This window comes from Phascolarctos cinereus, unplaced genomic scaffold (genome assembly GCF_003287225.1).
Source record: "Phascolarctos cinereus isolate Bilbo 61053 unplaced genomic scaffold, phaCin_HiC Scaffold_4;HRSCAF=312, whole genome shotgun sequence".
NCBI classification, from domain to species: Eukaryota; Metazoa; Chordata; class Mammalia; order Diprotodontia; family Phascolarctidae; genus Phascolarctos; species Phascolarctos cinereus.
In genome coordinates, this window is record NW_027555847.1 from 537,456,060 (window position 1) to 537,478,818 (window position 22,759).

General features: G+C 35.2%; 1 protein-coding gene across 1 annotated transcript in view; it reads left to right on the top strand.

Moving 5' to 3' along the window:
* Positions 1-22,759, top strand: part of CUNH18orf63 (chromosome unknown C18orf63 homolog) — a 52,896-nt gene that overhangs the window by 16,432 nt on the left and 13,705 nt on the right. The window contains exons 4-9 of the mRNA XM_020997670.2: positions 13,353-13,464; positions 14,811-14,852; positions 16,679-16,755; positions 19,222-19,331; positions 21,143-21,239; positions 21,331-21,416. Of these exons, the coding sequence (XP_020853329.1) occupies positions 13,353-13,464; positions 14,811-14,852; positions 16,679-16,755; positions 19,222-19,331; positions 21,143-21,239; positions 21,331-21,416 (524 nt within the window). The remainder of the gene's footprint in view (positions 1-13,352; positions 13,465-14,810; positions 14,853-16,678; positions 16,756-19,221; positions 19,332-21,142; positions 21,240-21,330; positions 21,417-22,759) is intronic.

Sequence of the window (22,759 nt, forward strand, 5' to 3'; positions counted from 1 at the left end):
TTACAAATAGTGATGCCACAATTAGAATCATGCAAGACCTAGTAGCAATGACACTAAAAGATTGCAGGTCTTGGAACACTATATATCAAACATCAAAAGACCTGGGGTTCCACCTGAAAATATCATACCCAGCAAAGCTAAGCATAATCCTGAATGAAAAAAAAAAGGGAGATTTAATGAACTGTCAGATTTTCAAGACTTTGTTTAAAAAAACAACAATAACAACCTGAACTTAATAGAAGATTTGACATACAAGAGCCAAGAGAAATACAAGGTACAGGTACATACCAAAGATTAATTACAAGGGATTCAATAAGGACAGACTGTTTACCTTTTATGTATGTAAAATGTAAAACTTGTATCTAAGATTGTTAATAATTGGGTAGCTCATAATAAAGATTGGGGTAGACTTGAGTATGCTATGACTTCAAAAAGTAAAAGTGTTTAGGAACAGCTAAAAAATAATTATTTTATACAAATAAGATGTGAGAGGAAGAACTGACACAGAGGGATTAGATGGGAAAGCAGGGCTGTTCTGGAAACCTACTTTCATTGGGAATGGTTTCCAGAGGGAACGGTACATATATATCTAGAAGAGTCTTCTAAATTCAGAAAGAAAGAAAATGCTAAAGGGGTAGGGAAGGGGGAGAGGATAAGGGAGGCATCTGTGGAAAGGAGGGTGATGGAATAGGTTAAAGGAGGGTTACAGAGGGGTGTTTAGATTTATGGGAAAGGGAGGATAAGGGAGGAATCCTTGGAGGGGGGCTAGTTTAAGTAATAGGAGGGCAAGGTAGATGGTAGACATAAAGTAGAGGAGTTAGGAGGAATAAGAAATAAGAAATACAAACATAAAAACAAAGATCAGAAGTAGAATTTGTTAGGGAAAGTATATGTCTATATATGTATGTATATATGTATATGTGTGTATGTGTATATATATTATGTATTATGTATATTATATATATGTTATCCATATATTAAGCTTGTGTGTGGATAGATAGATAGATAGATAGATAGATAGATAGATAGATAGATAGATATTATATAGATATATAAGCTTAATTGTAGTCTTCTGGGGGGGGAAAGAGAAAAACAAAGGAAAATGGCACAGCAGAGAATAAAAGAAAATTAACAAGGAAGCAAAGAAAATATGAACAGCTCTCAACACAGCACATTATTAGGCTTTCTTGAAATGGAAATTTATTGCTATATATTTTGAATCCTCTCACTTTCTGCTGTGCACATGACATGCTTTTTTTCCTTTTCTTATTTTGTATTTAAGTTCATGATATGTTTCTTTTCTTATTGTGTATTTAAGTTTCAGTAATAAAAAAAAGTAGTCTGACTTATTAAGTCCCTTATATTTGGTCTTTAATGTTTACCTTATATTTCTTCTTGATGTTATATGTCAGATTTTCCATAGAGTTCTCATGTTTTTGTCATGAATACTTGAAAGTTTTTCAGTTCATTAAATGTCCTTTTCTTTTTTTCATTCAAGATTATACTGAGCTTTCTGGATAAATTATTCTTGGTTGCAAGTCCAGCTCCTTTGCTCTTTGAAATATAATGTTCCAAGCCCTTCTGTCTTTTACTGTAGAAGGTGCTAGATCTTGTTATCTTGACTAGCTCCACAATATTTAAATTGCTTTTTTTTCCTTGTTACTTGTAGTACTTTCTCCTTAACCTGGGAGCTTCAAAACTTGGCTAATAATATTCCTGTAAGTTTTCATCTTGGGATCTCATTCAGTTGGTGATAGATGGATTTTTTTCCCTATTTTTATTTTCTCCTCTTGTTCTAGTACTTCTGGGCAGTTTTCCTTAATAGTTACTTGTAATATCATATCTAGACTCATTTTTTTAATCATAACTTTCAGGTAGTCCAACAATTCTTATATTATCTCTCCTTGATCTGTTCTTTAGATCAATTGTTTTTCTAATGAGATGAGTTGTTTCTATTTTTTCATTCTTTTGATTTTGTTTTATTATTTCTTGGTGTCTTATAACATCATTAACTTCCCCTTGCCCAATTCTAGTTTTTAAGGAGTTATTTTCTTCCTTACGTTTTTGGATCTCTTTCTCTAATTGGTTGGCTTTCTTTTCATAATTTTCTTTATTTTCTTAGACTGCTTTTATTTTTTCCCCCTGATTGTTCCTCAACTTCTCTCATTTGATTTTTAAAGTCTTTGTTAAGCTCTTCCAAGAACTCTTTTGGGCTTGTGACCATTTGATATTTTTCTTGGAAGTAGGGTTGGTTTTTTAACTTCATATCTTCTTCTGAGTATGAACCCAGATCTTCTCTGTCCCCATAGTAGCTATCTATGGTCAGGTTCTTTCTCCTTTGCTTACTCATTGTTGTTGTTGTTATTATAATTATTATGATTATTATCTTAGCTACCTATTATTATAATCAGGTTCTAGTCCCAAGTTGTGAGGGATGATGCCTCAGGCTTCAGGTTTTACTTACTGTGGTTTTCTAAAGCTGGTCTGGGAGCCCAACCTCAGGCACTCCTCACTGCCCCTGAGTCATGGCTAGCCATGCAGTCACTGCAAATGTTCTTGGTCACTGTGGTCCCTCTCCTTTGCAAACTTCAGCTTACCTCTCTGCCCTGTTACAGAAACTGAAACCAGGGACTCCACTCTCCTGTGAGAACCCACAGCCAGCAGGGTCCCCAACCCTCTGCTATGTCATTCACCAGGAGTGTGCTCACTCCTCCTTGCCCACAGCCACAGCCTGGACTTAGTCTGGTCAGCAGACGTGTCCAGAGGTCCAGCAACTGGGAAGGATCCTTCAGTCTTCCTCTGCTCAGCTGTCTGACCCCTACTCTGTCTGTGATGTGAAAATTCCTGAAGCTGAGGCTGCTGCCTGCCCCTGGGGTTTGCTTTTTGTTGATCCAGGGAAATCTGCCTGGAAGTGTTTGCACTTCAATCAGGCCAAACCTCCACCCGTGGAGGTTGGGTCTTAAGATCCTTCTCAGTTGTCTTAGGTAGGAGAACAAATGCTTTATCCCACTTTTAATTATTTCTGCTGCTCAAAGTTCCCTTTGAAGCAGTATTTTTTTTGTGTTTGTGGGAGAATTGGAAAGCCTGCTGTTTACTGTCTTATGCAACCATCTTCCCAGAAAGCTCTATGTGTGTTTTTATTTCAAATTTTCAATTTAACTCTGGTCATTTCATCAGCCAACTAGAATAGACCTCTTGGCTCTTGTCATTTGAATTCTTCAAATGCCTTTCAAAATGCCATTTTGTACTTAGTAGTTCAAGGCCCATGATTAGAATTAAGATATGTTCTCACCTAGTTAAAATATCCTACCTAAAATAGGGTGAAGTGGTTTTGACTCCAACCTTAATATTATAAATGTTAAATGCCTCTCCAGTGACCAATGAATGGAACTATTACAGGAACTGAATCATATCAATCTCAATATGAAAGAAACCAGAAGATAAAAGAAATTTAAAGCTAAATGGAAAAGGGCCTAACAGGATTTTCTTGAAGATCAGACAAAAGTTGGTTTTATCACGTATCCAAAGGTAACAAGAAACATCATTTCATGGAGTGTCTTGTAGTGTTCATGATTAGCATTTACAAAACACAACTTTGAAGATACTTGTAACTTATGTATCCATTTCTATTGCAGTGATAAGATGGCAGAGGAATCTATAAAGAGCTCAGTAAAGTCCTGCAAATGAAAAATATACTCTCATATTCAGTGACCTCAATGTAAAGGTGGGATCAGGAGAGGCCACAAAAAATATGTTGGAAAATGTGGCTCAGGATTAAGAAACGGAAGAGGCTAAGTATTATGCACAAAAGTTTCATGACTACATATCAAGAATACTGAGTACTTTCTTTAAGAGAGTTAAGAGATGTTAGCCCCAAGAAGCATCAACAAAAAAAAAATTGAAATGGCGTTAAAGGAAATAGGAAGAATAGCTGAACCAGACCAAGTATACTTAGAGAAGGATCATGCTGGAGATGACACAACTTCGAGGGCATTTAGGAGTTAATTCTCAATAGGTCTGAAAGAAGGAAGGATAACAAACACTTGGAAAAAAACATGCTATTTTTACTTACAAGAAAAGACAGAGACAAAAATGAAAACATCTGACCCATAAGACTACTTTCACTACTCTATAAAATCTTTGATAGTAATCTGCATACATATCTAGGGCATCTTTGATAAAGATATGAGAAGGGAAAGGCAGACTTTCTGAAATGATATTCTATAGAAAAAAAATTCATCTTTACAGCCATAAAACTGACTGAAAGGTATAAAAAATACAAGTTCTCACTACTTTTATTACTTTTGACTATTAAAAGTGATTCAGTAGAACACAATAGAGCCTTAAATATTTTCTTCCAAAAAGGTGTATCCCTTAAGTTAAAATCATGAGATTACTTGAAAGATACAATAGAAATAACATTATATACCTTGTTATGTTTATCAAGCAGATATTAAATAAAGAGAATTGTGATTATTAAAAGTGTCTGTCATAAACTAAAAGTGTCTCATAAACTAATAAGGATGCAAAAAGCAGCAAACCAAATGATCAAGAAAGCTAAGAAGAAACCACAACAGATGCATTTTGATAGCTATGGTCTGGATGAAGAGCTAGGGAGAAGCCTGAAGGAACTAACGAGGGGGTCTAGATAGAAAAGGACAACCGAGAAATACAACTTACAGAATCCGAACCAGCAGCAATGTATGGGAGCAAAGAGACAAGAACCTGGACCAAGGGCTATCCAAGGACTTCTAAAACCTCCATCTCTGTTGCTCTTACCTCAAACTAGATTTTCTGTGCCTTTTTGCACCTGGAGGGTAACAATCAGGGTGCTCCTTAGATCAAACTACCTGGGCACAAAACACTCTTTGTTAACTGTTCAGTGTAGTGTGTTAGCCAGAACTACACCTGAGGTTCTTGTAAATATAGCACTCTTTGTCTGTGTGGTTTTTAAAAATTAATTAATTAATTTTTAGTTTCCAGCATTCACTTCCACAAGATTTTAAGTTCTAAATTTTCTCTCCATGTCTTCCCCCCTACCACAAGATAGCATACATTCTGACTACCCCATTCCCCAATCTGCCCTCCCTTCTCTTATCCCCTTCCCCTTTTATTTTCCTATAGGCCAGGATAGTTTTCTATACCCCTTTGCCTGTATATCTTATTTCCCAGTTGCATGTAAAAACAATTTTTAACATTTGTTTTAAAACTTTGAGTTCCAAATTCTCTCCCTTCCTCCCTCCCCACCTACTCCCATTGAGAAGGCAAGCAATCAGATATAGATTATACATGTATAGTTATGCAAAACACTTCCATAATAGTCAGGTTATGAAACTCTATAACTATATTTCCCTCCATCCTATCCCACCCCACCTTTTTTCTAATCTCTCCTTTGACCCCGTCCCTCCTCAAAAGTGTTTGCTTCTGATCACCCCTTCCCCCAATCTGTCCTCATTTCTATCATTCCCCTTCTCTTATCCCCTTACCCCCTATTTTCTTGTAAGATAAGATGGATTTGCATACCCAAATAAGAGTAAGATTCACTCATTCCCTCTCATCTCCCCATTCTTCCCCTCCACTGTAAAAGTTTTTTCTTGCCTGTTTTATTTATAATTTATTTATAATTTACCCCATTATACCTCTCTCTTTCCCCTTCTCCAAGTACATCCTCTCTCACATCTTAATTTTATTTTTTAGGTATCATCCCTCCATAGTCAACTCACCCTGTGCCCTCTGTCCATATATATATTCCCTTCAACTACCCTGATACTGAGAAAGATCTCATGAGTTACAAATATGTATATTTCCATGTAGGAATATAAACAGTTCAACTTTAATAAGTCTCTTATGATTTCTCTTTCCTGTTTGCCTTTTCATGCTTCTCTTGAGTCTTGTATTTGAAAGTCAAATTTTTTATTCAGCTCTGTCTTTTCATCAGAAATGCTTGAAAGTCCTCTATTTTATTGAATTTCCATTTTTTCCCCTGAAGGATTATACTCAGTTTTGCTGTGTAGGTGATTTTTGGTTTTAATCCTAGCTTCTTTGACCTCCAGAATATCATATTCCAAGCCCTCCTATCCCTCAATGTAGAAGCTGCTAAATCTTGTGTTATCCTGATTGTGTTTCCACAGTATTTGAATTGTTTTTTTCTGACTGCTTGCAACATTTTCTCCTTGACCTGGGAACTCTGGAATTTGGCTATAATATTCCTAGGAATTTTCCTTTGGGGATCTCTTTCAGGAAGTGATTGGTAGATTCTTTCAATTTCTATTTTATCCTCTGGTTCTAGAATATCAGTGCAGTTTTCCCTGATAATATCTTCAAAGATGATGCCTAGGCTCTTTTTTTGATCATGGTTTTCAGGTAGTCCAATAATTTTTAAATTATCTCTCCTGGATCTATTTCCAGGTTAGTTGTTTTTCCAATGAGATATTTCACGTTGTCTTCTATTCTTTCATTCTTTTGGTTTTGTTTTGTAATTTCTTAATTTCTCATAAAATCATTAGCTTCTATTGGCTCCATTCTAATTTTTAAGGAATTATTTTCTTCAGTGAGCATTTGGCCTTCCTTTTCCATTTGACCAATTCTGCTTTTTAGGGCATTCTTCTCCTCATTGGCTTTTTGGACCTCTTTTGCCATTTGGGTTAGTGTACTTTTTAAGGTGTTATTTTTCTTCAGTATTTTTTGGGTCTCTTAGCAAGCTGTTGACTTATTTTTCATTATTTTCTTGTATTGCTCTCATTTCTCTTCCCAGTTTCTTCTCTACTTCTCTTACTTGCTTCTCAAAATCCTTTTTGAGCTCTTCCATGGCCTAAGACCAATTTATATTTTTCTTGGAGGCTTTGGATATAGGAACTTTGACTTTGTTGTCTTCTGGTTGTATGTTTTGATCTTCTTTGTCACCAAAGTAAGATTCTATAGTCTGAGTTTTTCCCACTATTTGTTCATGTTCCCAGGCAATTGCTTGACTTTTTAAACTCTTTGTTAAGGTAGGGTTCTGCTTCCAGTGTGAAGGGTGTAATGTCCCCAAGCTTCAGGGGCTTTGTGCAGCTGCTTTCAGCTCTGAACTACAAAAACAGGAGACCTAATGTCTATAAGGGTCATAGAGTGAGTACAAAGACAGCAAGCATAGGAGCACGTGAGATCAAAGGGATAGAACTTATTATCTCACACAGTCCTAGTGCATGGGAGGAACATTATAGAAAATTAAGAAAGTGGGGTGGAGGACAATACTTGAACCTCACTTTCATCTGAATTGGACAAAGAAGAATTAAACACATAAAAAGTATTTGGTATAGAAGTACATTAAACTCAATAAGCAATCAGGCAAGAACATGGAGAGGAGAAGTGGGGATTAAAAGCAAGAGATTAGTTATACGCAAAATAAACTCCAACTTTGAAACATAGACTGTGAAGAAAATAAAGATGTCCTTTGTCTCTGCTGCTATAGGATATACTGTTAGAAATGCTAATCATAGCAGTTAGATAAGAAAAATAAATTCAGGAAATAAGCATAAAGAAAGAGAAAACAAAGTCATCACTTTTTGCAGATAATATGAATCAACTAAAATGAATTGAAACAATAACTTTGGCAGAGTTGCAGGATATAAAGTACATCCAAACAAATCATTAACATTTCTATAGGTTACTAGTCAAAACCAAAAAGAAAGAGATATAATGAGAAATTCCTTTTAAAATAACTACAGAATGCCTAAAATATTTGGAAGTCTACATACCAAGATACATGAATTACATAAATATAACTGCAAAGTTTTTTTTTTATGGAAACAAAGACATCTAAATAATTGGAGAAATATTAGTTGTACATGAGTAGGCAGGGTCAATTGAATAAAAATGATATTTCTACCTAAATTTATTTATCCAGTTTCCTACCAATCAAACTACCAAAGTATTACTTTCTAAAACTAGGAAAATAATAATGAAATTCATATGGAAGAACAAAAGTAAAGAATCTCAAATTAAATAATGAGAAAAACTGGCAGAAAGGAGGGCTAGCAATACCAACTCTTAAACTGTACTACATACCAATAATCATCAAATAGAAAAGTTGATCTATGGAACAGATTAGATATACAACATAAAGAAGTAAATGAAGATAGTAGCCATAGAACCCAAAGACCCTAGCTCCTAGAATGAAGATTAACTATTTAACAAAAACTGCTGGGAAAAATGAAGAGCAATATCAAAGAAATTATGTTTAGAGAATCTCATACCAGATGACAAGTTCCCAAAAAATACATGACCCATACATAAAAGGTCATATCATAAATTACAGGGAAAAAAGAAATTAATTTTCAAATGTGTGAATAGAGTTCATAACCAAGCAAGGGATAAAGAGGACACAGAAGATGAACAATTTTGATTACATAAAATTAAAAAGTTTTTGCACAAATACAGTACAGGTAAAAATAGAAGCAAAACAGTTGAGGAGGAGGATCTTTGCAATAAGTTTCTCTGATAAAGGTTTCATTTCCAAGATATATTAAGGGACTGATTCAAACTTATAAGAATAAGCCCCATTAGCCAATTAATAAATGGTCAAAGTATATATGAACAGAACAGTATATATGAACTCAAGGGAAGAAATGCAAGCTATCTATAGCCATATGAAAGAATGCTCCAGATCACACCTATTTGCACTCCTCTGGATTTCTCCTCTCATGCCCCAGGAATATCTTCATCCTGCAAGATCACTTTAGCTCTGGAACTCACAATCAGTACCCTCTGCCTGTGGGGCCCCTCTCTCCCTCTGTGTGGAGGGATGGGGAGTAAAGAGCCCTCCCAGAACTTCCATTTAAGGAGAGCACCCAGGCCAGCCATCTCTTTTTTTCCTACCTGGTTGTACTCTTCTGTACTTCTACATTATTCCCTTGAGCTAGATACCTTCTTCTTCCACACCTCCCTCCATCCCCATTTCCCCTGCCTGCTTTTTAGCTTCCTTTTGTGTGTTGACTTCTTTTGTTAGACTGTAAGCTCTTTGAGGACAAAGATGGTCTTTCCCCCCTTTTTTGTACACAAATTCCTCTGGGGTTTTTGCTGTTGTTGTTGTCATTATTGTTTTAAATTTCTTTATTTTTCAATTATTGAGTACTTATTTTTTTCCCTCACTGGGAAAAAAAAAGAAAGAAAACACTAACAAAATCTTGTAACAAATAAGCATAGCCAAATAATACAAAGTCCCAGTGCCTGGCATATAAGTAGGCACTTAATATATCTTATTGACTGAATGACTGAATTAAAGAAAGGCAAATTAAAACAACCCTGAGGTTCCATTTTATACCCATAAAATTAAGAACATTGACAAAAAAGAAAAAGGTCATATGTAGGAGGGGCTGCATTAAAACAAACATATTGATACAATGTTAGTGAAGCTGTGAATTGGTCCAGCCATTCTGAAAAGCAATTTGTTACTATGCCCCAGATGTTCAAACTTGTCCATATTCTTTGACCTAGTGATACCACTACTAGATCTTATATATGTAGGAGATCAGAAAAAGAGGAAAAGGTCATTTATGTACAAAAATATTTCTAGCAGTTTTTGTTGTGGCAAAGAACTGAAAACTAAAAGGGTGCCATTAATTGAGGAAAAGCTGAATAAATTATATGAATATAATGGAGTACTATTGTGCTATAAGAATGATTGAAGTGTTTTGGAGAAACATGGGAAGACTTGTATGGACTGATACAAAGTGAAGTAAGTACAACTAGGGGAATAATGTATACTATAACATCAGTATGGTAAAATGAACAGTTTTGAAAGACTTCAGAACTCTCATCAATGCAATGACAAATTATGATTCTAGAGGACTGGTGATGAACAGTGTTACCTACTTCCTGACAGAGAGTGATAGACTAATATGTAGAATGAGACACACGTTTTTGGACGTGGCTAATATGGGAGTTTGTATTATTTGGCTATATTAGTTAGTTACAAGGGTTTTTTTGTGTGTGAGACAGAGTTGGTAGGGAGAAAAATAGTTGATAACTGAAAAAAATAAAGCATTTTAAAACAACAACGAGAAAAGCCAGAGGGATTTGCATTTTAGCCTAGAAGCAATAGAGACCCAATGGAACTTTTTGAGAAGGGAAAGGAAGGACCGTGGTCAAACCTGTGCTTAAGGAGCATCACTTCGCCAATCATGTAGAGGATGGATTGGAGAGGATAAATAATAGCAGAGGGAGAAGGCAATCAATTAGTAGGCTAACGTAGTATGTCTGGAAGGAAGGTGGCAAAGGTCTAAACTAGGTGGTGGCCATGTGAATAGAGCAAAAGATGTGAGTCATTTACTCTTCAACTTCTTTATATATATTCTAGTTTCATTTACAAAAGAAATGTACAATATTTATATCATTCAGTTCTGAGATCTACTTTGAGTACTAAGAAGTTAAACTAATGTTATAAATGTTCTAAAGACGGATTTTTATTGCCCTTTGCCCACCTTCTTTTGCTCCTGTATCACTTAAGAAATAGAAGGGAGATACACAGCACTGAGGGCCATTTTGTATTTTTCTTTATTTAATGAGACACCACAGCTAAAGAATTCATTATTTGGTGGCTAATCTGATGTTGATGAGTCGATCCATATTTATTTAGGCTTGTTCTTGAATAGCAGCAGAGTCTGTTGCTAGGCCCATACTTTATAGGATCATAGATTTAGAGCTGGAACAATCATCTACTCCAGTCCTCTTATTTTATAGATAAGGAGATTGAGACCTAAAGACATTAAATAACTTGCCTGAGGTCACAAAGACCAAGATTCAAACATATCTCTTCTGTCTCTAATTCTAGCTGCTTTTTCTACTGTATTTGACCCCCTCCAAAAAATAAAATGCTTAAAAAGATTTTTCCTAAATTCGAAAGTAGAATGTATAGACATAATCATACTATGAACAAGAGTAAGAATATTTTACATGTTGACCTTTACATTCACAATTGTGCATAATGATCATAACTTTTCACAGGTGTCACTGTATGCAATAGAATATATCTCTGTGGTTACCAGCCTACTTAGCCAACTGTATTGTGGAATAAAAAGAGTAAGATGTGGGAAATGTTGGTGTCCTATTAAACCCCCCCCCCCAAAGAAACCATATAAGCTAGTAATTATTCTGAGTGCATTGAAAGAATAAAGTAGGCCATCTGAAGATGTTTAATTTAAATAAAGGGGGCTTTATAGACATAGCTCTCGTTCATAAATGAGCATTGAAACATTTTCTATTTTAATCAAATAGATGAATTTAGATAAACACTTAAATTCATAATATTGGCTCATGAAACTTCAGTGCTTTATGGAAATGCCAAGAATGCCTTCTGCTTTAGAAAACTGTTCTGCCCTCTCAGGTTGGAATGATCTCAAAGAAAATAAAAACCTCCATGCTCCATCTTACTGCTGGTCATATTTCCCAGTCGTTGATTTTAGAAGCTATTTGAATGAATGGTGTTTTTATACTTGAAATAAACAACAATAGTTTTCAAAAAGTGCTTGATAGACTTTGTCAGAGCTTTCACTTCATGAACATAGCCTTTGAGAACCTCAGTATTATCTCCATGTGAGACCTCAAAATAGGACATTTGTGTTCCACGGTAAATAATTATTAAAATTAGCCCCAAAGGTTTCTGGCAGGGTTTCAAAACAGGGAAGAATAAAAAGAAATGTGAAAAGGATTCTTGCTCAGGAACTTTACAAGTACAGGTTTGCTGGGTTAGTGAAATCTGCTAATATCTACCTTTGTAAACTTGGTAGTTTGGAAGTAAATTGCTGTTAAGGATTATTTAAGCTTATGAAAAGTTAGACTGACCAGCAAGAGTGATCTCTGGTAATCATTCTTATTTAGTGAGGGAGCTTAGTGCAGTAGAAAGAATGACACATTTGGAGTCAAAGGCTGTGGGTTCAATCCCCGACCTAGTTTACATCTCAGTCCTGCCACTTTCTTACCTCTCTGACCTTGGGTAAGTCACTTAATCTCTCTTGGTCTCAGTGTCCTTATATGTAAAATGAGACTGGATGGCTTCTAAGGTCTCTTTCATAAATCAATGACCCTGTGATCTAATACAGAGCTTTAAGTGACCCTAAACTCCTTAATTCTACTGCAGAAGTCTATCTTTTAAATACCAGCCTTGTTCCAGTGGTTCCTATGTGGCTACAAATCATGGAATACCCAAATATTAAAAAATAAAATTATAGCCAACCTCAGGGGAAACAGAAATGTGTGTGGCTTAGTATACTAGGCTGCATTATGTTATCAACTGTGATTTGCCTATGAGAATTGATACATGAGAGACATAGAAAAACAAATGGAAAAGGAGGAAGGGCATTCATGTAGCACAAATGAAAGAGATGAGTATCCAGAATGGTACAGTAGAATCACAAAGATAATAAAGGAACAATAGGAAGAATTCCAATGCTTGGAAAAACATGGGAAAAAATGAGAAGACTGGGAAGGATTCTCACAATGATGGAATCTTGTATCCACTGCAAGCATATCTGGAAATATTTTAATCCAAAATGGTCTGCTTGCTGAGTATAATGCTTTGATTAAAGGTCCTGATATATAAGTGACTGAGAAAGGAACTTTTAGTCAATTCGGTTCAATATTTACCAAGTACCAATCTATACAGAGTACTGTGCTAGATTGGAGGGAGAGTGTGGGCACAAATTTTAGATGTGATAGTAAGATATGAACTCTGCCATCATGGAGCTTATAGTCTAATCAGGACATGACATATTATAAAATATGACATGTACACAAATACAGGACATAAAATAATATTTGATAAAATTTATCAAAATGGTGCAAAGTGCGTTGTGATGTTTGTGGCATGGGGAGGTCATTCAAGGTTTTGCAAGGCAGTCATGGGAGATTTTTTTTCGCAGAGAAGTGATGTGACTAGACTGTTGCACAGGAAAGATTTTAGGAAAAGGAATGAAGGACAGATTAGTAGAGGTAGAGAGATCTGTTATGAGATTGTTGCAGTAGTTAAAAGAGATGAACAGAGCATAGATTTAGAACTGGAAGGAGACTAAGATATTATTGAGTGCAGCTCTCTCATTTTACTGATACAGAAACTGGCTCAGGAAAGTAAAGTGACTTTCCCATGAGCAAATAATTAGTAACTGGCAAAGCTGAGATTTGAACCCAGTTTTTCTGACTCCAAATATAACTTTTTCCATTTAAAATAAAAGGATTTATACTGTATCAAGGTGGTAGAAGTTCTATAATGACAGAAGAGACAGATTTGAAAAGTATTTTGGATGCAGAATTGATGATTCTCTGGAAAAATGCTCATTCCTTTTAAGATTTGCCTCCTTTTTGCTGTTGAATATTTTTAGGTGGTGACTCCTCAGAAAGTAGTTCCTGCCATTCTTCAAACCTGTCTCTCCTATTCAGTCACAGCCAGACTTTCTCCATCATGGAATAAAGCTGGTCATTTGCTAGTTCAAGGTAACTAATTTGTCTGATTAGCAGTGAATTCAAGAGCCTTTCTGAGTTTATGAGCCCTTCTAGTTTGTTTTTGTTTGCCAATTCAATTTTAAAAAGCATTTAATAAGCACCTTCCATGTGCAAGGCACTAAGTATACAGAGCTTTAAAAAGCACAATTCTTGAAAAGCATAATTTTTAGAGAAGGTTGTGGTGATGGTAGAATGCATCATATATGCAGATAAGTAAATTTAAAGTAATTTTTGTGATTTTTCCTCAGTTTCTATTTATTTTGTTTTCAGAGGATGTTGCTTTGAGTGTAGCCAGTCCCACACAGGCAGACACTCAGAGCCAACAACAATATGAGTACCATCATGTAGTTTATCCAATGCTCTATTGCACTTTCCAGGATAATTTTGCCCCAGATTCTTTTGATAGTTCCAAACCTATAATACCTTCCATAATTATAAAGACCTAATCATCTATAACACCATTTTCAGAAGTGGTACTCCTGAAAAACAGTGATACTTCCTGCAAATCTTCTCAATAAATTTGTTCAGCCTTGTTTGAACAAGGCTGTGGATAGGAAAATTATATTAGTGTTCATTCCCAGGAGATAATAACAACAAAAGTCTCTGGAGTAACTAACTGCCTCCACCCTCATTTTTGGTCCTTTGTAAGACTTGAAAAAGAACAATGAAGAGAATTCTTCTCCAATTGTCAAGTAACAACAACAATAACAAAAAGAAAACCATTTATTTTTTATTTTATTCTCATTTGTTAGTCATATTTTCTGGTTTACTTGATACCATATCTTTTTACTTTCTTCTGCTTTTTAAAACTATTCTTTCCTTCACATTTGCTCCAATTATGACTGCCAGCTTCCTATACATATCAACAGGGGTAACAAAGTTTGCTCTATCATCTATTCAGTAGCATATAAGCCTGTAGTTTCATTTCACAATTTTTTTAGAATCCAGAAGGAAATTGAAGTCATTGTAATTTTGCTTACCCAGCACTGTTTACTGTTTACTTATAGTTAAAACCTGACTCTAAGGAATGCATACACATTTACTTTGTGAATATCTAATTCTATCTAAATGTTCCCTTCTGGGAGAGAAATATTTTGTTGAAAGAAAGTCTTTATATCCCTTCCTATATATTTGGCTAAATATATCAAATTTAAAGCAAATATATGGATGGTTTAGTTTTCTTTGAAATATCTTCAGATTCCTTTGAATAACACATTAATTTTATAGCAGTTTCCTTAGTTTCTACATATGAAAAATTTCAGAGATGATGACTTTTATATGCAGCAATAAAATTCTTGAATTATAGTAATACAGTATATTCTGTGGATTTCTTTAAGGGAGAGATTTTCTTTCTCAAACAGGAAGGCAAACTGCTATTGGTAAGTATGTGTCAGTAGGTAAAATAATATGATTAGCGTTTGTTAAAAGGCATCTTTACAGATCTTGGAGTTCATATGATTTTGGTTTGTATGTTTACAGTGGATCAGAATGATAAGATTTCGCTTTGTGAGTTTCTTCTAGCATTTTAATCTGAAATAGAATAGAAAATACATTTTTTCAAAGATTGGCAGGTATTAGATTAAGAACAGCTATTCTGGTTAAAAAACACTTTTATTTTATATTTTAAATGTATTAGAGATAGTGGATTTAGGCAACATTTAGTTTGTTATGATGTCTCAAGAAGAAACAGGCTAAGAGCTTGTTCGCATTAAGTGTCATAATAATGATATTTTTAAAAGTGAAAACTTGACTTCTGATGAGAACCACATGCTTCCTTTTCTACTAAAGGAAAAAAAAACTGTCTGGAATATCAGACATGTTCTAAAATTTCAAGATCAACCACATAACCCAACCATATCCTTCAGTGGACATGTATTATTAGGACAGTTTCCCCCCCTCCCCCACTATTAGTCCATAATTTCACATTGTTGTATAATAGCTGTGTGACCCTGGGCAAGTTACTTAACCTTGTTTGCCTTAGTTACTCATCTGTAAAATGAGCTAGAGAAGGAAATATCAAACCACTCTGGTATCTTTGCCAAGAAAAACCTAAATGGGGTCACAAAGAGTTGGACATGACTGAAATGGTTGAACACCAATTGCTGTGTCCTGTCTCTGGATCCAGGAGTAGAGAATTCTAAACTTAGTTTAATTCTCCACTGGGTTGGATCTGAAGTGACAGGTAAGGCTTCCTCATTCTGACACAGAAAGCAATTTTAATTGTAAATGAAAAAAGATGGGGGCTCTCAAAGACTCTGGGAATTTTTCAATGTCCAACCATAACCTCTGGGCTCATTTACTATTTGAAAGGCAGCTCAGGTCAAAAGCTAGAAAGCACAAAGGAAGACTTTCTGTTAAGTATGTCTATATATTTGGGGTGAGTCCAATCTATATGTTATCCAATCATATAATAGACTTTGGGCTTATGAATTTTTATACTAGTCCTTTCTTTTGCTGTAGGACTTTTCATATTCTTCCTCTCACTCTAATTTAAGTCTAATCTAACTTCAAATCTTTAAGTGCTAGATTTGTAAAACATTATATAGAACTTATTTGAATTCTGTGTTTACTTTAGTGGATTCCCTATTTCATCAATTTGAGTGTCCTCTTCACCAAAGCAGATCACTATCTTTGCATATGCTATGTGATTTTTGTCCATGTTTTCTCATAAATCCCCATAAAAGATCTACCAAAAGTGCTGGAATCCTTTCACGGCCTCTTAAAATCTTGAGAATATCAGTGTATCACACTATTGGGTGTCCAACCACTGTGACTGTAATTTAGAATCATAGGTTTCAACTAGAAGTAAAATTAAGAGAATATCTAACCCACCCCCATCATTTTATATATGAAGAGACTAAGGCTCATGTAACATGCCTAAAATCAGACAGGTAGTATGTGACTAAATCAGGATTTGAACCCAGGTCCTAGGAACCCAATTCCTAATCCAGTGCTATTTTTATTACATCATATTCCCTGTTTATATCAACTGTCCCATTCATTACATGGTCAGTTCACTTCTTTTTCTGTCTTCAGTATGTGTTTTGGAATGACTGTTCAAAAAATTGTTCTTAGCCTAGCTTCTATTGGGGGGGGGCACTTTCTTTTACTATTAGGTTGAAAATACATAGTTTATTTTGATAGCATAGAAAAAATTGATATGAGAAAAATTTGAGACCAATGGTAGTACACATTTTACTTTCAGTTTTGGACATGAATGTATCAGAAAACCAACTCTGCATCAGTATAGAAGCTTGTACAGTTAGATTACCGCCACCGAAGGTACCAAAGTATTCCAATTTCTAGGCCTTACTTAGTGATTTTTACTGGGTTTTATTTTAAGGTGGTTTTTTGTTTGTTTGTTTAGCATTAAGAATGTTAGAAAGTTCATTTTAGTTTGTCATAAAAATACATTAATTTAATATTTGTTGTTTTTATTGCTCTAGGTTTGTCTAAAGATCCCACCGTCAAATTAGCTGTGCCTCAAATTGGGCTATTGAATATAGGGGATTTGAGGAAGGACCAGTTGGGATAAATCATCAACAAACATGGAATTCTGATTTTCAAAAAATCATTAAGAATCTATTACATAAGAAGTTTTATCAGGCTTAATGTATACACAAAGATACATACATAGATACATATATACACATACATATACTCATGCACAATTATCTTTTTATCCCTGTTACTTAGCATAGTGCCTGGCACACAGTAAATGCTCAGTAAATATTTGTTGATTGATGTATGCATGCATACATTTATATACATAGTACGTAGTCCCTTTCCAACTCTACTAAATATACAATAGCAATTCAGAGAAGGGGAAAATTAGTGTGCCCTGGAGGAGGCATGGAAAGAGAAAACATTGTTAGCTATGGCAAGAAAGAGATGCCTGGTGACTTCAATAGTATAATGAAGCTATCATCAACAAATATTTGAGTGTCTTCTGTGTGTCGTGTATATACTCCTAATTATCAGGTGTATAACAGTTTTATGAGAAATGGTCTCTGTCTTTAAGAGACTTATAGTTTAGTGTTATATACGCCATTTTGTTGTTGAGTCATTTCAGTTGTGTCTAACTCTTAATGACCCCATTTGGAATTTTCTTGGCAAAAGATATTAGAGTGATTTGACATTTCCTTCTCCAGCTCATTTTACAAATGAGGAAACAGAGGCAAACAGGTTTACATTACTTGCCCAGAGTCACACAGCAAGTAAATGTCTGAGGGCCAGATTTGAGCTCTGGAAGAAGAGTCTTCCTGACTCTAGGCTTGGCACTCTATACACTATGCCACCTAGCTGCCATAGGACATACTACATTAAAAAAATAAACAATACAAGATAACACATACTTAGTACCAAGTTAGTTGTACAAAGTCAGTGAATAGTTGAATAAGCATTTATTAAGCACCTGTTATATGAGAGGAGCAGCTATTGATACAGTGAATAGAGACTCATCTTTCTGAGTTTAAATATGGCCTCAGACATTTACTAGCTGTATGACTCTGGGCAAGTCACTTAACCCTGTTTGCCTTGGTTTCCTTATCTATAAAATGAGTTGGAGAAGGAAATGACAAATCTATCCAGTATCTTTGCCAAGAAAACTTCAAATAGGGTCACAGAGAGTTGGACACAACTGAAAGCAGCTGAACAACAACAATAAATATTTATAAATTATATAATCTGTTCTTCTGAGAGGTTTTATCTATCATTGAGAAAGAGGTGACCCTCCTAATACTCTCAAATCACTACAACCAGGAGGAAAACAAGTCCCTGATCCTCTGTACTTCTTTTATATGAAGAGTGGGAAAAGGAAATGTCAGGAGATTGGAGAGGGTGAAAAAAAGGAGATACCAAAGATATACTACCTAGAGCCAAGACATAAAGCCTTTAAAGGCTCTTTAAAAAAACCAGACCTAACAGGAAGGGAAGCCTTACAGTTCTTACTCATTCCATTGTCCTGTCCTAGAAAAATGGGGAGAGGTAGATGGTAGGAAAGTTGTGAACTGACTTTTCTAGTCCCAGAACGAGTCTTCTGTCTATTAAGAGATTCAGCTTTTGTTTATCCTTTAGGCTTACTACCTGACCCTATTCATAAAACTTTTCCCCCCATTTCTCTCTCCCTACCTCATCTGCTATAAGAAACTATCTTTCTCTCAGGAATTGATGTAGGATTAGATACGTACAACAATCTAAAGCTGGCCATCTATGAACAAAAATGCCTCCTGAGAGAGCAGATTGAGAAGCTAGAGAAAAGGAACATCAGGGTATGGGAAGTGGACACACATAGGAGTTAGGAAGACTTCTAGAACCAACCCTGCCTGTCACTCCACTCCTATTCTAGACACCAGATATCAAAAGATTGCCTTTCATGTTCCACTAATTAAAGTCTTTTACTAACAAGCCCCTATTTCAAAACATAAATGCTTTCCTTCTAGTATTATCCACATTAATCATTCATACCGTCATATAAATTATGAGGTTGTCTAAATTCTGACTAAAAGATAGAGGTATATGAGTTCTGGTTGAAAGCAAAGAGGGAGGTGCATGGTATTCTAAGTAAATATGAAGCCAGGTATCAGGTGATTTGGGCATAGTATATAACACAGTTATATGTGAATCAAGGTTACTTAGACTAACGTACCTGGGGAATGAGGGTGGATCTGATTGTATGTATAGATTTATTTTTAATGACTTGATTCATTTAGAGGTTTGTGTGTTAAAATGTCTTCTTTCTATTAAAAGCTAAATGACTTTGAAATTTCTGAAAACATATTAAAGAATTTTGATGGTAACAAGCATGCCATTATTGAGGGGCACTCCATTTTAAGCAACTGGTGCTATGTCTTGCCAAGGTAAGAGTTCAATTTATAAATTCTCTGGTAGGTTAAAAATATTCATTTTCTCTCCTTGATATATGTGAAAATTAGATCATATAAAATTAAAATTTGTGAATTGTGTCATAAATAAAATTGTGTCAAAAAAACAAAACAAAACAAAACAAAACAGAATGGTATGGTGAAAAGAAACCTGGGTTCTGGTCTTGTCTGTTCCACTAACCAGATATGTGACATAGCCTATTTGGGCCTCAGTTATCTCATCCAAAATGAGGCATCTGGATTGGTCTTTAAGATCTCTAAGTCTTACTCATAAATCCTAAAATTCCATGAGGTATTCTGTCAGTACGTGGAGGTATATTCACCCACTAGAATAAGTAATTTCTTTCATCAAATCTCTCAAAGGAAGTTATTACAAAAGCTTCTAATTTTAGTTCCAAAATATTATTCTGCTTTTTTTTTTTCCTAACCATAGGAAAATGTTCTCTATAAAAACAGGTACACCCATTCTGCTTGCAGGCTAAGTGACCCATGGTTTATTATTGCATAACAGAATTGATTGTGTCTCAAATTAAATTTCTAAACTTGAATTGTTATGAATCTAAAATTGAGAAATGGGGGCAGCTAGGTGGCGCAGTGGATAGAACGCTGGCCCTGGATTCAGGAGAACCTGAGTTCAAATGCGACCTCAGACACATAACACTTAGTAGCTGTGTGACCCTGGACAAATCACTTAACCCCATTGCCTAGCTAAAAAAATAAAAACAAAACAAAAAATAAATAAAATAAATTTGCAAAATGACACCAGGGCAGCTAGGTGGATAGAGTGTCATGCTTACAGTCAGGAAGACTCATCTTTCTGAGTTCAAATGTGGTCTCAGAAACTTATTAACTGTGTGACCCTGGGCAAGTCACTTAACCCTATTTGTCTCAGTTTCCTTATTTGTAAAATGAGCTGGAGAAGGAAATGGCAAACTAATCTAGTATCTTTGCCAAGAAAATCCAAATGAAGTTGGACATGACTGAAAAAGACTAAAAACAACAATAGCACAAAATGACAACTGTTATAATACAATAAAATCTCACTAAGTTGAATCCTACTAATTAAGGATTAATGATTATTTGGATGGTCTGAGTTGAGGCTGAGTCTTTGTTATTTTTAAGGTGTTTATTGAAATTAGGATAAATGAGATTATAAATTAACTAAATTACAGGAAGAATATTTTTGAGTATTTTAAGAAGCCTGGACTTGGTGTTTGGAAGATCTGGGTCCAAATCCTGCCTCAAACACATATAAACTGTGATTGTGGTCAATTCTCTTAATCTCTCAGGCAACTTTCTTAAGGGTTTATGTTACAGAGGCCTTTTGCAATCGCATTTGTGGAGGGAGTTTCTATCAACTGGGACGTCTCCATTCTAATTAAATCATAGGGCTAGATCCCTCCCTCCTCAAAAATAAAGTATTATTGGTATATAATTAATGAGTTATTGACAAATGATATTCTTCTGTGCCTCAGAAAAGATGCTGGGAAAACTTGTACAGGAAACTCTTTCTTAGATATTATTTTGTGTTAATCTCTGTAATGTACCTAAATTTTCTTTGTAAAATGTCCTACAGGACAGACTTTTTTTTTTCTAATTCAGATTTCTTTCCACCAACTAGTCTGAATTGGTGAGGTTTTATGATGTCTGCTTTTTCTGAAGTCAGTAGTAAATTTTTTCTAAATAACATTACTTTGCCTACTAGAATTAAGCTGGAAATTACCTTACTTATGGAACTGTATTCCGTTTTTGATTAATGATACTTATGATATATCATTTTTGCATAGCATGAAAATGGGACAAATAACAAGTATTCTTCATACTGTTCCCCCTGACTGTCCTTTTCGGTCACATGAAGATTTTCAAATACATTGGGATAGTCTGGTAAGGAATATTTATGTTTTGCTTCAGGTACCTAATTTGATCCATGTTTATTGTCTCTCAAAAGCAGGTAATTTTTTTTTTAATGTTTTAGTATGGCTATAACCTCCCGGAGCATTGTGGAAAGATGGAAATATACTGCACTGTCTACTTCAAATTGATAGGGGAAAGGCTTTTCACATATCCTTTAAGAAACCACTATCTCTAAGATTTTCTTTAAGATCTCTTACCTGTCCTAGTATCATTGTTTTATGTATTGGTCCTAGATCTAATTTGTTTCCAAATGCAACCATATATTCTCTTCCACTTCTTTTAATTTCATCAAATACTAGTTTTTTGTCACAGGCTATATTCCCCTAGAGTTACCAGTTTTTGTTATAATAACAATTAACATTTAAATAGCACCTTAAATTTTGCAAAGCACTTTACAAAAATTTTCTTATTTGAAGATCACAACAACCTTGCAAAGTAGACATTACAGATATCATTTCTAATTTACAGATAAGGAAATTGAATCTTGGAAAGGTTAATTGACTATCCATTGATGAGGTCTACAGATTTAAGGGTGCTGGGACCCCGAGATCGAGATGTGGGCCCTGTCTAAATGAATTAAACCCAAATCGTCTTTCAGCTAGAGAAAAAGTGTATTAGAAATAAACCATATAGGCCAGACTCTTAAGGAATCTGAACATTAGTAATGCCCATAGGGACAAGTGGGCATGAGAAAGTCTCAGTGTTCAAATGGGGGCAAGGGTGGATCTTATATAAACTAAAGTAACTTTGGGTGACCAGGGAAGGGGCTGGGAAAAGGGTCTAGTTGAGAATTCCAATTGGAATGTCTGAGAGATTGAATAGACAATGGGAATAGATAATGAAGGGAATTGGAAGGGAGAAGTTTGAAAGGCATCTGAATAAGATCAAAAGGTAGGGCTAGGGCTTTCAAAGGGAGATAAGGGGAGTCTATAAGGAACCGTTTGAGACCAGAGTAAGAAAAGTTTAAGGGCTTTCTGGGGCCTGTAGACAAATGGGAGCCAAATTCTTTTTGGGGAAAGGGGCAAAGGTCTCAGTTTGAGCCCATACCCCATCATATATGACCACATAGTTAATGTCAGAGACAAGATTCAAACAGTTCTTTCTTACTCTTTTTTTTTTCCCCTGGATACTGGGTCATTTTTTAAAATTAGGCTGGAAGTGCAGGGACCATTCACAGGCTGGATCCCATTTCTGATTCCAACTTTTACAAGAAGCCTTTCCTAACCCCTCTTAATTCTAGCGCCTCCCCTCTGTTAATTATTTCCTACTTATCCTGTATATAGCTTGCTTTGCATGTATGTATATGTGTATGTTATCTCCCCCATTAGATTATAAGCTCTTTGAAGGCAGAGACTGTCTTTTTCATCTTTTTGTATGCACAGCATTTAGCACAGTGCCTAGAAAATAGTAGATGCTTAATGTTTATTGATTGATGAACATGATTGACCTGCTCTATTTCCAACCTGGGCCAATTCATACCTATTTAGGAG